General features: G+C 39.2%; 1 protein-coding gene across 1 annotated transcript in view; it reads left to right on the forward strand.

Annotated features, from left to right (window-relative positions):
- STAB1 (stabilin 1) overlaps nt 1-18,025 on the forward strand; it is a 1,127,460-nt gene that overhangs the window by 182,687 nt on the left and 926,748 nt on the right. The window contains exon 5 of the mRNA XM_053721023.1: nt 10,415-10,484. Coding sequence (XP_053576998.1) covers nt 10,415-10,484 — 70 coding nt within the window. The remainder of the gene's footprint in view (nt 1-10,414; nt 10,485-18,025) is intronic.

Here is an 18,025-nt window from a genome sequence, read left to right on the forward strand (position 1 = left end):
AATTATACTCCAGTCACCACTTCACCCTTGGTTTCTCCTTTCTCGTTGATTCTTGGTCGAATGACTGGGGGTGACGTAGAGGGGAGGAGCTATATGCAGCTCTGCTGGGTGAATCCTCTTGCATTTCCTGTTGGGGAGGAGTTATATCCCAGAAGTAATGATGACCCGTGGACTGATCACACAACAGAAGAAAGGAATTTATCAGGTAAGCATAAATTATGTTTTTTTTTTTTTTTTTTTTTTTTTGGGAGATCTTAATTTCTGATCCATAAATACAAATTATTTTGACATCATGTTAATGTAAAAAAATACTCCCCCGTTAAATATTATAGTAAAAAAAGCAGAACAATATAGTTAGATTTACTTCCCATCACCTAGATTACGAGTTATACGCGCTATAGGGAAATTAACGAACGCAAGAAAAGTTGTGTTATTTAACCCCCTATAGCGCAGCCATTACAAGTTTTTCAAAACTCGGCTTGTGTGTGCGATATGGGGTTTTTAAGCTCCATACCGCACACAAAACAAACGCTGTTTTGACTTGATCGTGCATGCTTTCCCCATAGACATCAATAGGGAGAGCGGGTCAGAAAAAAGTCTAACACATACGATCGTGGAAAGAAAATCTCCGTAACGCAGCCCCATTGAAGTCTATGGGGAAAAGAAAAGTTAAGTTTAAACCTAACACCCTAACATAAACTCCACGTCTAAACACCCCTAATCTGCCGTCCCCGACATCGCCAACACCTACTTAATGTTATTAACCCCTAATCTTCCGCTCCCGATATCGCCGCCACCTAAATAAAGCTATTAACCCCTAATCTGCTGCTCCCGATATCGCTGCCACCTAAATAAAGTTATTAACCCCTAATCTGTAGCTCCCGATATTGCTGCCGTCTAAATAAAGCTATTAACCCCTAATCTGCCGCTCCCGATATCGCCTCCATCTAAATAAAGTTATTAACCCCTATTCCACCGCACCCCAACATTGCCGCCACTATATTAAAGTTATTAACCCCTAAACCTCTGGCCTCCCACATCACTACCACTAAATAAACCTATTAACCCCTAAACCGCCAGCCCCCCACATCGCAACAACCTAAATGAAACCATATTAACCCCTAAACCTAACGTAAATCTAACCCTAACGTAACCCTAACACCCCCTAACTTTAACATAATTTAAATAGAGCTAAATTAAAGTTACAATTATTAACTAAATAATACCTATTTAAAACTAAATACCTGTGAAATAAAACCTAACCTAGCTACAATATAACTAATAGTTATATTGTAGCTAGCTTACCTTTTATTTTTATTTCACAGGTAAGTTTGTATTTATTTTAACTAGGTAGACTAGTTAGTAAATAGTTATTAACTATTTAATAACTACCTAGTTAAAATAAATACAAACTTACCTGTGAAATAAAACCTAACCTGCCTTACACTTAAACATACCATTACAAAAAATAACAAACACTAAAATTTCAAAAAAATAAAAAAAACTACCATTACAAAAAATAACAGACATCCAAAACAATAAAAATTATTCCTATTCTAATACATGTAACAAATTGACCTCAGTCACCAGAGGGCGCTGTTGTGCAAATGAACACATAAAAAATTAACTCGATGTTGTATACTTAAATGTATCAGGGTATATATCGATGCAAAAATATCAAGTATTTACACTTCTACTATTTATAATAATGGAAAATGGAACCTCATTAAAGCTGGATGTTTAAATGCATCAGTGAGATAAGTCCATTAGACTCCAACATGTAAACGTTCCGATATCAGGTTGTTTGTGCACCAAGTTCCAGGTAAACTCTTCAGTTAATGCACTTCATTTGGCCGCACCCTCCATATTTTGCCCAGCAGGAACAACACTTCTATAACAAGGATGAGAAGAGGCGCACAAATGTGTGTATCAGAAAGCACAGTGTGAGGACGAACTACAGATGGTCTTTACACAGGGTACTCACAATAGTTCAAAGCACACCAGTGTGCTTGTGGATACGGGCTGGTAATCAGAGCTGACCAGCTGGCTCTCTCCGGTCTGCAGCTGTCCTGGATAGAATCCGGCGTCTGGTAGTTGCTACTTGCTCCACTGTGATGTGCAGTTGTGTAAGCATTTAGCCTCACTCTTCTCATCCTTGTTATTCCTATTCTAATAGCCTTTTAAAAATTATAAAAACACCCCAAAATTAAAAACCCTAATCTATAATAAACTACCCAGGGCCCTTAAAAGGGCCTTTTGTAGGGCATTGCCCTAAGTTAAACAGCTCTTTTGCTACAAAAGAAAATAAAACACCCCTAACAGTTACAAACCCCCACCCCCCAAACTACCAAGGGCTCTTAAAAGGGCCTTCTGGGGGCCCTTAAACGGGCCTTTTGTAGGGCATTGCCTTAAAGTTAACAGCTCTTTTGCTAAAAAAAAAACACCCGCTAACAGTATACAAACCCCCACCCCCCAAACCCACAAAATAGAAAGAAAGTAAAACCTAATCTACCCATTGCCCTGAAAAGGTCATTTGTAGGGGCATTGCCCTTAAAAGGGTATTTAGCTCTTTTGCTGCCCAAGCCCTAATCTGTAAAAATAAAAATTGATAAATATGCCCCTTAATGTGAACAGCTTAATGTAAAAAGAGCTTAATGTATCAAAATGTGACTAAACATCAATCAATTGCCTTGAAACTTGGCACAACCTCTGTGTTTCACTAAGCAAGCCTATCCTAGAAGTTTCATGGATTTTGGTTTCCCAAAAGGCAAATAAATGACATTAAGCTTGTTTTTTGGGGAGCTTAATGTGGCTTAACGTACAAAAATGAACTTAGATGTTAATCAATTTCCCCCAAACTTCACACAATACAATAATCTATATTTTCAATCATATTCTGAAGATTTCAGTACATTTGGTGAAACATACCAAAAGATATTCACATTTAACTATTTTTTGGGAGCAGCTTATTGTTAAAAGAGCTTAATGTACCAAAATGTGTCTAAACATCAATCAATAGCCTTTAAACATGGCACAAGTTCCATGGATTTTGGTTTCCCATAATGCAAAAGAGTGATATTAAGCTTGTTTTTTGGGGAGCTTAATGTGGCTTGACGTACAAAAATTAAATTAGATGTTAACCAATTTCCCCCAAACTTCACACATTACAATAATCTATCAATTCAAACATATTCTGAACATTTCTAGACAATTGGTAAAACATACCAAAAGATATTCACATTTCACTATTTTTTTACAATCCTAAAACATTTACGGCAAGGGCAAGTGATGTGCAACGGACTTTGTGCAATGGCGATTTTGTGATCCATTTCTTCTGTTATGTGTGATCAGTCCACGGGTCATCATTACTTCTGGGATATAACTCCTCCCCAACAGGAAATGCAAGAGGATTCACCCAGCAGAGCTGCATATAGCTCCTCCCCTCTACGTCACTCCCAGTCATTCTCTTGCACCCAACGACTAGATAGGATGTGTGAGAGGACTATGGTGATTATACTTAGTTTTTATAACTTCAATCAAAAGTTTGTTATTTTACAATAGCACCGGAGCGTGTTATTGCCTCTCTGGCAGAGTTTGAAGAAGAATCTACCAGAGTTTTTACTATGATTTTAACCGGAGTAGTTAAGATCATATTGCTGTTTCTCGGCCATCTGAGGGAGGTAAAAGCTTCAGATCAGGGGACAGCGGGCAGATGAATCTGCATTGAGGTATGTAGCAGTTTTTATTTTCTGAATGGAATTGATGAGAAAATCCTGCCATACCGTTATAATGACATGTATGTATACTCTACACTTCAGTATTCTGGGGATGGTATTTCACTGGAATTACTCTGTTAAAAGTACATTAAACCTTTATAATAGGTATTTATTATGTTAAACGTTTTTGCTGGAATGTAGAATCATTTGCATTTTCTGAGGTACTGAGTGAATAAATGTTTGGGCATTATTTTTCCACTTGGCAGTTGCTTGTTTTAATTGTGACAGTTTCGTTTCTCTCTCACTGCTGTGTGTGAGGGGGAGGGGCCGTTTTTGGCGCTCTTTGCTACGCATCAAAAATTTCCAGTCAGTTACTCTTGTATTTCCTGCATGATCCGGTTCATCTCTAACAGAACTCAGGGGTCTTCAAACTTCTTTGGAGGGAGGTAGATTCTCTCAGCAGAGCTGTGAGACTTATATTGACTGTGATTAAAAACGTTGCTCTGTAATTTTTATGCTTCAAATTTAATTATTGTTACTTTACTAATGGGAACAAACCTTTGCTAAAAGTTGTGTTGTTTTTAAGGATTGATGCTATAACTGTTTTTTTTTTTCAGTTCATTATTTCAACTGTCATTTAATCGTTTAGTGCTTCTTTGAGGCACAGTACGTTTTTGTTAAATAAGATTGTAACCAAGTTGCAAGTTTATTGCTAGTGTGTTAAACATGTCTGATTCAGAGGAAGATACCTGTGTCATTTGTTCCAATGCCAAGGTGGAGCCCAATAGAAATTTATGTACTAACTGTATTGATGCTACTTTAAATAAAAGCCAATCTGTACAAATTGAACAAATTTTACCAAACAGCGAGGGGAGAGTTATGCCGACTAACTCGCCTCACGTGTCAGTACCTGCATCTCCCGCCCGGGAGGTGCGTGATATTGTGGCGCCTAGTACATCTGGGCGGCCATTACAGATAACATTACAAGATATGGCTACTGTTATGACCGAAGTTTTGGCTAAATTACCAGAACTAAGAGGCAAGCGTGATCACTCTGGGGTGAGAACAGAGTGCGCTGATAATACTAGGGCCATGTCTGATACTGCGTCACAGCTTGCAGAGCATGAGGACGGAGAGCTTCATTCTGTGGGTGACGGTTCTGATCCAAACAGATTGGATTCAGATATTTCAAATTTTAAATTTAAATTGGAGAACCTCCGTGTATTACTAGGGGAGGTTTTAGCGGCTCTTAATGATTGTAACACTGTTGCAATACCAGAGAAATTGTGTAGGTTGGATAAATACTTTGCGGTACCGGCGAGTACTGACGTTTTTCCTATACCTAAGAGACTAACTGAAATTGTTACTAAGGAGTGGGATAGACCCGGTGTGCCGTTCTCACCCCCTCCAATATTTAGAAAGATGTTTCCAATAGACGCCACCACACGGGACTTATGGCAAACGGTCCCTAAGGTGGAGGGAGCAGTTTCTACTTTAGCTAAGCGTACCACTATCCCGGTGGAGGATAGCTGTGCTTTTTCAGATCCAATGGATAAAAAATTAGAGGGTTACCTTAAGAAAATGTTTGTTCAACAAGGTTTTATATTGCAACCCCTTGCATGCATCGCGCCGATTACGGCTGCGGCAGCATTTTGGATTGAGTCTCTGGAAGAGAACCTTAGTTCAGCTACGCTGGACGACATTACGGACAGGCTTAGAGTCCTTAAACTAGCTAATTCATTCATTTCGGAGGCCGTAGTACATTTAACCAAACTTACGGCTAAGAACTCAGGATTCGCCATTCAGGCACGTAGGGCGCTGTGGCTAAAATCCTGGTCAGCTGATGTAACTTCTAAGTCCAAATTACTTAATATACCTTTCAAGGGGCAAACTTTATTTGGGCCCGGTTTGAAAGAAATTATCGCTGACATTACAGGAGGTAAGGGCCACGCCCTGCCTCAAGACAAAGCCAAAGCTAAGACTAGACAGTCTAATTTTCGTCCCTTTCGGAATTTCAAAGCAGGAGCAGCACCAACTTCCACTGCACCAAAACAGGAAGGAGCTGTTGCTCGTTACAGACAAGGCTGGAAACCTAACCAGTCCTGGAACAAGGGCAAGCAGGCCAGGAAACCTGCTGCTGCCCCAAAGACAGCATGAACCGAGGGCCCCCGATCCGGGACCGGATCTAGTGGGGGGCAGACTTTCTCTCTTCGCCCAGGCTTGGGCAAGAGATGTTCAGGATCCCTGGGCGCTAGAGATCATATCTCAGGGATACCTTCTAGACTTCAAATTCTCTCCCCCAAGAGGGAGATTTCATCTGTCAAGGTTGTCAACAAACCAGATAAAGAAAGAAGCGTTTCTACGCTGTGTACAAGATCTGTTATTAATGGGAGTAATCCATCCGGTTCCGCGGTCGGAACAAGGACAAGGGTTTTACTCAAACCTGTTTGTGGTTCCCAAAAAAGAGGGAACTTTCAGGCCAATCTTGGATTTAAAGATCCTAAACAAATTCCTAAGAGTTCCATCGTTCAAAATGGAAACTATTCGGACAATCTTACCCATGATCCAAAAGGGTCAGTACATGACCACAGTGGATTTAAAGGATGCTTACCTTCACATACCGATTCACAAAGATCATTACCGGTATCTAAGGTTTGCCTTCTTAGACAGGCATTACCAGTTTGTAGCTCTTCCATTCGGATTGGCTACGGCTCCAAGAATCTTCACAAAGGTTCTGGGTGCCCTTCTGGCGGTACTAAGACCGCGAGGAATTTCGGTAGCTCCGTACCTAGACGACATTCTGATACAAGCTTCAAGCTTTCAAACTGCCAAGTCTCATACAGAGTTAGTTCTGGCATTTCTAAGGTCGCATGGATGGAAAGTGAACGAAAAGAAGAGTTCTCTCTTTCCTCTCACAAGAGTTCCATTCTTGGGGACTCTTATAGATTCTGTAGAAATGAAGATTTATCTGACAGAAGACAGATTAACAAAGCTTCTAAATGCATGCCGTGTCCTTCATTCCATTCAACTCCCGTCAGTAGCTCAATGCATGGAGGTGATCGGCTTAATGGTAGCAGCAATGGACATAGTACCCTTTGCACGTCTACATCTCAGACCGCTGCAATTGTGCATGCTGAGTCAGTGGAATGGGGATTACTCAGACTTGTCCCCTACTCTGAATCTGGATCAAGAGACCAGAAACTCTCTTCTATGGTGGCTTTCTCGGCCACATCTGTCCAGGGGGATGCCATTCAGCAGGCCGGACTGGACAATTGTAACAACAGACGCCAGCCTACTAGGTTGGGGCGCTGTCTGGAATTCTCTGAAGGCTCAGGGACAATGGAGTCAGGAGGAAAGTCTCCTGCCAATAAACATTCTGGAATTGAGAGCAGTTCTCAATGCCCTTCTGGCTTGGCCCCAGTTAAAAACTCGGGGGTTCATCAGGTTTCAGTCGGACAACATCACGACTGTAGCTTACATCAACCATCAGGGAGGGACAAGAAGCTCCCTAGCAATGATGGAAGTATCAAAGATAATTCGCTGGGCAGAGTCTCACTCTTGCCACCTGTCAGCAATCCACATCCCGGGAGTGGAGAACTGGGAGGCGGATTTCTTGAGTCGCCAGACTTTTCATCCGGGGGAGTGGGAACTTCATCCGGAGGTCTTTGCCCAAATACTTCACGTTGGGGCAAACCAGAGATAGATCTCATGGCGTCTCGCCAGAACGCCAAACTTCCTCGCTACGGGTCCAGATCCAGGGATCCGGGAGCGGTTCTGATAGATGCTTTGACAGCACCTTGGAACTTCGGGATGGCTTATGTGTTTCCACCCTTCCCGCTGCTTCCTCGATTGATTGCCAAAATCAAACAGGAGAGAGCATCAGTGATTCTAATAGCGCCTGCATGGCCACGCAGGACTTGGTATGCAGATCTAGTGGACATGTCATCCTGTCCGCCTTGGTCTCTACCTCTAAGACAGGACCTTCTGATACAGGGTCCATTCAAACATCAAAATCTAACTTCTCTGAAGCTGACTGCTTGGAAATTGAACGATTGATTTTATCAAAACGTGGGTTTTCTGAGTCGGTTATTGATACCCTGATACAGGCTAGGAAGCCTGTTACCAGAAGGATTTACCATAAGATATGGCGTAAATACCTATACTGGTGCGAATCCAAAGGTTACTCCTGGAGTAAGGTTAGGATTCCTAGGATATTGTCCTTTCTACAAGAAGGTTTAGAAAAGGGTTTATCGGCTAGCTCATTAAAGGGACAGATCTCAGCTCTGTCCATCTTGTTACACAGGCGTCTGTCAGAAAATCCAGACGTCCAGGCCTTTTGTCAGGCTTTAGCTAGGATCAAGCCTGTGTTTAAAACTGTTGCTCCGCCATGGAGTTTAAACCTTGTTCTTAACGTTCTACAAGGAGTTCCGTTTGAACCCCTTCATTCCATTGATATAAAGTTGTTATCTTGGAAAGTGTTATTTTTAATGGCTATTTCTTCGGCTCGGAGAGTCTCTGAGTTATCAGCTTTACATTGTGATTCTCCTTATTTGATTTTTCATTCAGATAAGGTAGTTCTGCGTACAAAACCTGGGTTCTTACCTAAGGTAGTCACTAACAGGAACATCAATCAAGAGATCGTGGTGCCTTCCCTGTGCCCGAATCCTTCTTCAAAGAAGGAACGTCTTCTACACAATCTGGATGTAGTTCGTGCCCTCAAGTTCTACTTGCAGGCAACTAAGGATTTTCGACAAACGTCTTCCCTGTTTGTCGTGTACTCTGGTCAGAGGAGAGGTCATAAGGCTTCGGCTACCTCTCTCTCCTTCTGGCTTCGTAGCATAATTCGTTTAGCCTATGAGACTGCTGGACAGCAGCCTCCTGAAAGAATTACAGCTCATTCTACTAGAGCTGTGGCTTCCACTTGGGCCTTTAAGAATGAGGCCTCTGTTGAACAGATTTGCAAGGCTGCAACTTGGTCTTCGCTTCATACTTTTTCCAAATTTTACAAATTTGACACTTTTGCTTCTTCGGAGGCTATTTTTGGGAGAAAGGTTCTTCAGGCAGTGGTTCCTTCTGTATAATGAGCCTGCCTATCCCTCCCGTCATCCGTGTACTTTTGCTTTGGTATTGGTATCCCAGAAGTAATGATGACCCGTGGACTGATCACACATAACAGAAGAAAACATAATTTATGCTTACCTGATAAATTCCTTTCTTCTGTTGTGTGATCAGTCCACGGCCCGCCCTGTTTTTTAAGGCAGGTAAATATCTTTTAAATTATACTCCAGTCACCACTTCACCCTTGGTTTCTCCTTTCTCGTTGATTCTTGGTCGAATGACTGGGAGTGACGTAGAGGGGAGGAGCTATATGCAGCTCTGCTGGGTGAATCCTCTTGCATTTCCTGTTGGGGAGGAGTTATATCCCAGAAGTAATGATGACCCGTGGACTGATCACACAACAGAAGAAAGGAATTTATCAGGTAAGCATAAATTATGTTTTTTCTTACCCTGATATCACAAGTGAAGTGAGTGAAATCGTCATTGCGCTACCGCAATAGTACTTTCCGCATCAACCCATACCGCAATCTAAGAGTTCTGGTAAAGTGTTTCACAAAACACAACAAAAATACAGTACATTACAAAGTACACTTACACCCATAAACTTAAGGATTAACCCCTAAACAGCCATTCCCCCACATCGACAACCCTAAATAAATATATTAACCCCTAAACCGCCATCCTTTCATATCGCAAAGTACCTAAATAAATTATTAACCTTTGAACCGCTATCCCCCCACATCGCAAAGTAATTATAAATCTAAATCCCCTAACCTAACCCCAATTAATATACTCATAAATTAATTAAAAAATATTTTGGTACATCAAGCTCTTTTTACATTAAGCCTTTCAAATTAAATGTTTTAAGATTGTAAAAAAATAGCTAAATTTGATTTCTTTTGGTATGTTTTACCAATTGTCTTAATATTTTCAGAATATGTTTGAATAGATAGATTATTGTATTGTGTGAAGTTTGGGGGAAATTGGTTAACATCTATGTTCATTTTTGTACGTTAAGCCACATTAAGTTCCCCAAAAAAACAAGCTTACTGTCACTCATTTGCCTTGTGGGAACCCAAAATCCATTAAACTTCTAGGATAGGCTTGGATAGTTGAAATTTTGGGTTCTGCAAAATTATGCAGCAATTGAAATGTTTTAGAATGTCCCATATATTTGTAATAGTATTTCTAATGCTTTCTTTAAATGTAATATTCAAATTATACAATATTCAAAATAGAAACATTCAAATTGATATATTTTTATCTATTATGTATCAATTTACTAAATTCCCTACCACATGAACTATTGAACTTCTGAATTGTATTTGTTAAATTGAATGTTACATTCGAAATTTTGAATGTGGACATTTGATCTAATTATGGACATTCAATTTTGAAAGTGACATTTGAAAACTGTAAATAGTATTCGATTATAGAATTTTTAAGAATATTCGTTCTTATCAACATTCAATTATGTGAATCGAATTTCTACAATAACCTTCGAACATTCGAATTCGAATATAAACACATTCACCCATGCCTAATAACCAGTAAATATGTAGATCATGCAAGTACAAATGTTAGTGTATAACATTATTGAATATTTGAGAATCCTGCCTGAAAAACGTATTTTATTATAGGATGGATTTTCTGGAGACGCCTGCGAGGACTGTAGTGATGACAATCTGTATGGCCCTAACTGTTCGTCAGGTAAGTTAATAAAATAGCATATTGGATATATTTGAGAAAAAAATATTTACACATTTATAAAATCTTTGAAATCTAATAAAATAGATGAAAAAGCACAAATATTACGAGTTAAAAAAGTTAAAGTACTAAAAGTGATCTGTGCCATCAGCTGGAATAATATTCGCAATGTGTCTGTTTTTTTTTAATAATAACTATACAAAAATTTACTTAACATAACTGCTCTAGTCAACAATCTGCTATCTTCCTTGACAAATAAAAACATGAATGCAAATAGACTATCACAACATAAAACCAGACTAAAAACTTAAATCTTAAAGGGATGGTAAACCCATTTTTTTTTATTTCATGATTCAGATAGAGCATGCAATTTTAAGAAACTTTCTATTTTATTCCTATTATCAATTTTTCTTGGTTCTCTTGGTATCTATATTTAAAAATCAGGAATGTATGCCCATATTTTGGTTCAGCACCTGGGTTGCACTTGCTTATTGGTGGCTAAATGTAACCACCAATCACAAGCGCTAGCCAGGGTGCTGAAACCAATAATGGGCTGGCTCCTTAGCTTCTATTCCTACTTTTTCAAATAAAGATACAGGTATACCTCACTTTACTGACACAATCCATACCGCCATCTGAGAGCAGTAGTTATGAGTTTGGCGCCACAAAAATATTTCACAAAACTCATAACTAAACTGGAGCTTGAGAAAGGAGGGAGACCTCGGAAATGCGTTGCTCAATTCTATTAAGCTTTGTAAACTTTGAACCATAAGAGTACCTGTAGGAGCAGGTGTAGGAAGGGGAAATACAAACGGTCTGTGTGTTTGGTATAGGCTGAACATCGACAGCCATTACAACTAACTATCCCAACACTTCCAAAAATCACCTGAGCTCTATAAAAACGCTCTTTAAACCGAAAAATAACTCACAACAAGTTCTAAGGACATTCTACCACTACAGCCGTGTTAGCTGTTTGATGCCTTATATTTCAAGCCGTTTTTTGGACGTTTGGACTTATCTAAAGCAGAAGCAAAAAAGTCCAGGGGAAAGTACTAAAATACACCTTTTCTTTAAACTCTTTACCGCCTGTAATTGGGACACTTTGTCTCCTTTTGCCTCTAGATACAACCGTTGCTGGAATTTTTGATGCTCTGGATTAAACTCTGCTATACCATATCCCACAAGACTTATTTTCCTAGTTTTATTAAAGGGACAGTAAAGTAAAAGAAAATCTTTCATGATTTAAATAGGGCATGTCATTTTAAATAACTTTCCAATTTACTTTATTACCAATTTAGTTGACATTTTTATTACCAATTTAGTTGAAAGCTAAATCTAGGAGGTTCATGTGCTAATTTCTTAGACCTTGAAGACTGCCTCTAATTTGAAAGCATTTTGACAGTTTTTCACCACTAGAGGGCGTTACTTCATCTGTTTCATATAGATAACATTGAGCTCAGGCACGTGAAGCTCCTAGGAGTCAGCACTGATTGGCTAAAAATGCAAGTCTGTCAAAAGAACTGAAATAAGGGGCAGTTTGCAGAGGCATAGATACAAGGTTATCACAGAGGTAAAAAGTATATTATTATAACTGTGTTGGTTATGCAAAATTGGGGAATGGGTAATAATAAAGGGATTATCTATCTTTTTAAACAACAAAAATTCTGGGGGTCGATCCGATAAAAATCGTCGCCCGCAAAAGCCGGCGACACCAATATTTACGCTGGTTTGGTATCACATATACGGCGTAACCTAGAAGTTACGCGCGTATATTTCTGCCGTCGCCCGTAGTTTTTTGGGCCATAGGCAGGTATACCAAACCAGCGCAGTTTGGTATCCAATATGCAGCGTAAGGACTTACGTGGCGAAAATGGAGAAATCTTACTCCATTTTCACCTCGCCACAAAAAGCAGCCGTAAGAAGCCTTATGCTGACTATTGGAGCCCCGTAACTCCCTAAACTAACTAGAAAAGAAACCTAACACCTAACGCATGCGCAATGTCTATCTACCTGTCACCCGCGATCTGCTAAATAAAACCTAACACCTAACGCATGCGCAATGTCTATCTACCTGTCAACCGCGACCCCCCCCCCGAAATCCCTAATAAAGTTATTAACCCCTAAAACCGCCGCTCCCGGACCCCGCCGCCATCTACATAAACTAACCCCCTACTGTGAGCCCCTAAAACCGCCGCCATCTACCTTATCTATCCCCTAATCTGACCCCTTACACCGCCGCCACCTATATAAAAATTATTAACCCCTAATCTAATCCCCCTATACCGCCGCCAGCTATATTAATATTATTAACCACTAATGTAAGCCCCTTACACCGCCGCCATCTCTATTAAAATGATTAACCCCTAATTTAATCTACCTACCCCGCCGCCAGCTATATTATCTATATTAACCCTAAGTATATTATCGTTAATATAGGTATTACATTATATATATTAACTATATTAACCCTAATTATATTAGGGTTAATATAGTTAATATAGTTACTATAGTATTTATATTAACTATATTAACTCTATCTAACCCTAACACCCCTAACTAAATTTATATTAAATTAATCTAATTCATATTATAAACTAAAATATTCCTATTTAAATCTAAATACTTACCTATAAAATAAACCCTAAAATAGCTACAATATAATTAATAATTACATTGTAGCTATGTTAGGGTTAATATTTATTTTACAGGTAAATTGTTAATTATTTTAACTAGGTCTAATAGCTATTAAATAGTTATGAACTATTTAATATCTACCTAGTTAAAATAATTACCCAATTATCTGTAAAATAAATCCTAACCTAAGTTACAAATACACCTACACTATCAATAAATTAAATAAACTACAAATATCTATCTAAAAATACAATTAAATAAACTAAACTAAATTACAAAAAAAACAAACACTAAATTACAAAAAATAAAAAAAAGATTACAAGATTTTTAAGCTAATTACACCTATTCTAAGCCCCCTAATAAAATAATAAAGCCCCCCAAAATAAAAAAAATTCCCTGCCCTATTCTAAATTAAAAAAAGTTCAAAGCTCTTTACCTTACCAGCCCTTAAAAGGGCCTTTTGTGGGGGCATGCCCCAAAGAATTCAGCTCTTTTGCATTTAAAAACATATACAATACCCCCCCCCATTACAACCCACCACCCACATACCCCTATTCTAAACCCACCCAAACCCCCTTAAAAAAGCCTAACACTACCCCCCTGAAGATCTCCCTACCTTGTCTTCACCACACCGGGCCGAACTCCTAATCCGATCCGGGCGATGTCTTGCTCCAAGCGGCAAAGAAGAATTCTTCCTCCGGCGATGTCTTCCTCCAAGCGGCAAAGAAGAATTCTTCCTCCCGGCGACGTCTTCCTCCAAGCGGCAGCAAAGTCTTCTTCCTTCCGGCAACATCTTCCATGAAGCGGCATCTTCAATCTTCTTTCTTCGCTCCACCACCGCGGAGCATCCATCCCGGCCGACGACTGAACGACGAATGAGGTACCTTTAAATGACTTCATCCAAGATGGCGTCCGCCGAATTCCGATTGGCTGATAGGATTCTATCAGCCAATCGGAATTAAGTTAGAAAAATCTGATTGGCTGATTGAATCAGCCAATCAGATTCAAGTTCAATCCGATTGGCTGAACCAATTAGCCAATTGGATTGAACTTGAATCTGATTGGCTGATTCAATCAGCCAATCAGATTTTTCTAACTTAATTCCGTCGCCGGGAGAAAGAATTCTTCTTTGCCGCTTGGAGGAGGACATCGCCGGAGGAAGAATTCTTCTTTGCCGCTTGGAGCAAGACATCGCCCGGATCGAATTAGGAGTTCGGCCCGGTGTGGTGAAGACAAGGTAGGGAGATCTTCAGGGGGGTAGTGTTAGGCTTTTTTAAGGGGGGTTTGGGTGGGTTTAGAATAGGGGTATGTGGGTGGTGGGTTGTAATGGGGGGGGGGTATTGTATATGTTTTTAAATGCAAAAGAACTTAATTCTTTGGGGCATGCCCCCACAAAAGGCCCTTTTAAGGGCTGGTAAGGTAAAGAGCTTTGAACTTTTTTTAATTTAGAATAGGGCAGGGAATTTGTTTTATTTTGGGGGGCTTTATTATTTTATTAGGGGGCTTAGAATAGGTGTAATTAGCTTAAAAATCTTGTAATCTTTTTTTTATTTTTTGTAATTTAGTGTTTGTTTGTTTTTGTAATTTAGTTTAGTTTATTTAATTGTATTTTTAGATAGATATTTGTAGTTTATTTAATTTATTGATAGTGTAGGTGTATTTGTAACTTAGGTTAGGATTTATTTTACAGGTAATTGGGTAATTATTTTAACTAGGTAGATATTAAATAGGTAATAACTATTTAATAGCTATTAGACCTAGTTAAAATAATTAACAATTTACCTGTAAAATAAATATAAACCCTAACATAGCTATAATGTAATTATTAATTATATTGTAGCTATCTTAGGGTTTATTTTATAGGTATTTAGATTTAAATAGGAATATTTTAATTAATAATATTAATATTAGATTTATTTTAATAAGAGTTTAGTTAGGATGTTAGAGTTAGATAGGGTTATTATACTTAATATATATATAATTATAATAACGATATTAACTATATGAACCCTAGTATAATTAGGGTTAATATAGTTAATATATATAATATAACTATATTAACCCTAATATAATTAGGGTTAATATAGTTAATATAGCTGGCGGCGGTGTAGGGGGATTAGATTAGGGGTTAATACATTTATTATAGGTGGCCGCGGTGTAGGGGGATGTAGATTGTAGGCAAAAGAGCAGTTTACTTTGTGACAAAGCCCCGCCAAAAGCCCTTTTAAGGGCTGGCAAAAGAGCTGTTACTTTGGGGCATGGCCCGCAAAAAGCCCTTTTAAGGGCTGGCAAAAGAGCTGTTACTTTGGGGCAATGCCACGCAAAAAGCCCTTTTCAGGGCTATTTGTAGGGTTAGACTTAGGTTTAGTGGTAGGGATAGTTTAGTATTTTAGGGGTTAAATAATTTAATATAGATGGCGGCGGGGTAGGGGGATTAGATTAGGGGTTAATAATTTTAAAATAGCGGCGGGGTAGGGGCTCACTTTAGGGGGTAGGTAAGGTAGATGGCGGCGGTGTTAGGGGCTCACTTTAGGGGGTAGGTAAGGTAGATGGCGGCGGTGTTAGGGGCTCACTTTAGGGGGTTATAGATTTAATATAGCTGGCGACGGTTTAGGGGTTAATAACTTTATTAGGTAGCGGTGGGCTCTGGGAGCGGCGGTTTAGGGGTTAATACATATTTTATTGTTAGGCTAGTGAGGGGGGATAGCGGATAGAGGGTTAGACGTGTCGGGCTATGTTAGGGAGGCGTGTTAGACTTGTCGGGCTATGTTAGGGAGGCGTGTTAGACAGTGCGGGTGTTTTAGACTTTAGTCAGGTTTTATAGGCGCCGGCAGTTTCTAACGTGCCGCAAGTCACTGGCGACGCCAGAAATTTGTACTTGCGCAGATTTCTGGACATCGCTGGTTTGTCAGACTTACGGCACGTTAGCATCTGACGGTGACTTATATAGGATAGCTCGAGTTGCGAGCTGAAACTGCGGGCGACGCCGGTTCCCTTGCTTGCGCCGCAAACTGCGATCTATATCGGATCGCGCCCCTGGTATTTACTGTCCCTTTAAATTCTCTTTGTAACTATAACTTAGATTCTCTGTATAAATATAATTTTATGTGCATATTGTAATGACTGTAATATGTCTGTGTTTTTAGCTAATTGATTCTATTCCGGAAGTATTCTTGTATTTAATGTAATAAATTGATTTTTTCTTTTTTTCTTTATTGTATTTGTATAGGATATTTGTATTTTTATAGGATATTTGCTATATATATTCAACATTTTTTTATCCTAAATAATTGAATGCTACACAAAAAATACATTATAGGGACTTTCACTGTTTAGCGGGTTACCTATAGGTGGATAGAGACACCTCCTATTTTTAACCAGCGCTCCTTTTTTTGTATGAATCCTTAACTTCTCCGCCACCTTTTAGGTGGCTGACTGAAATCATCCCGATCCAATACGATCAGGATGATTGACGACCCCTGCTAGTGGCTAATTGGCCACCGTTCAGCAGGGGGCAGCATTGCACAAGCATTTCACCAGAAATGCTTGTGCAATGATAAATGCTGATTGCGTATGCTGTCGGCATCCAGCAAGGTCGAGCGGAATTGTCCGCTCGCTTTTTAATAAATTTACCCCTATATGTGTGTGCAAGTTTTTTTTTTTATTGAGTTTTGTTCTACAAATATGTATGTTGATTTCAAAGCTTAATAATTAATTATTGATAATGTGAGCATGTTGGTAAGTTCAATAATGTATTGAACATTATATTTTTCTTTGTTATATTGCTTTGAGTAAACCAAAAATAAAGTAACCCTCCCCATACAAATAAAGTCACCTCCAGAGCAGCACTTGGACCTAGCTGAACACGTCTGGTGAGCCAATGACATAAGACAGATGTGGATAACCATCTTGCTCCTAGTGGTGCATTGCTGCTCCTAGATGTGCTTTTCAACAAAGAATAGAGAACAAAGTAAATTTGAGTAAAGAAGTATATTGAAAAATCTTTTAAAATAGTACGTTCTCTCTGGGCCATGAAAGTTTAATTTCTCTTGTAAGGTGTATCCAGTCCACAGATCATCCATTACTTGTGGGATATTCTCCTTCCCAACAGGAAGTTGCAAGAGGATTACCCACAGCAGAGCTGCTATATAGTTCCTCCCCTAACTGCCATATCCAGTCATTCTCTTGCAACTCTCAACATAGCTGGACGTAGTAAGAGGAAAGTGGTGTAATATAGTTCGTTTTTTCTTCAATCAAGAGTTTATTGTTTTTAAATGGTACCGGAGTTGTACTATTTTATCTCAGGCAGCATTTAGAAGAAGAATCTGCCTGCGTTTTCTATGATCTTAGCAGAAGTAACTAAGATCCACTGCTGTTCTAACATATGTCTGAGGAGTGAGGTAACTTCAGAGGGAGAATAGCGTGCAGGGTATCCTGCAATAAGGTATGTGCAGTTTTAAGTTTTTCTAGGGATGGAATTGCTAGAAAATGCTGCTGATACCGGATTAATGTAAGTTAAGCCTAAATACAGTGATTTAATAGCGACTAGTATCAGGCTTGTTATCAGAGGTATATACTCTGATTAATGTGCAATATAAAACGTTTGCTGGCATGTTTAATCGTTTTTATATATGCTTTGGTGATAAAACTTATTGGGGCCTAGTTTTTTCCACATGGCTGGCTTGATTTTTGCCTAGAAACAGTTTCCTGAGGCTTTCCACTGTTGTAATATGAGTGGGAGGGGCCTATTTTAGCGCTTTTTTGCGTACTTAAAATTACAGACAGAGACATTCAGCTTCCCTCAGCAGTCCCCTGCATGCTATAGGACATCTCTGAAGGGCTCAAAAGGCTTCAAAAGTCGTGTATTGAGGAAGGTAAAGCCACAGTGGAGCTGTGGCAGTTGTTGTGAC

This window comes from Bombina bombina, chromosome 7 (assembly GCF_027579735.1).
Source record: "Bombina bombina isolate aBomBom1 chromosome 7, aBomBom1.pri, whole genome shotgun sequence".
NCBI lineage: Eukaryota > Metazoa > Chordata > Amphibia > Anura > Bombinatoridae > Bombina > Bombina bombina.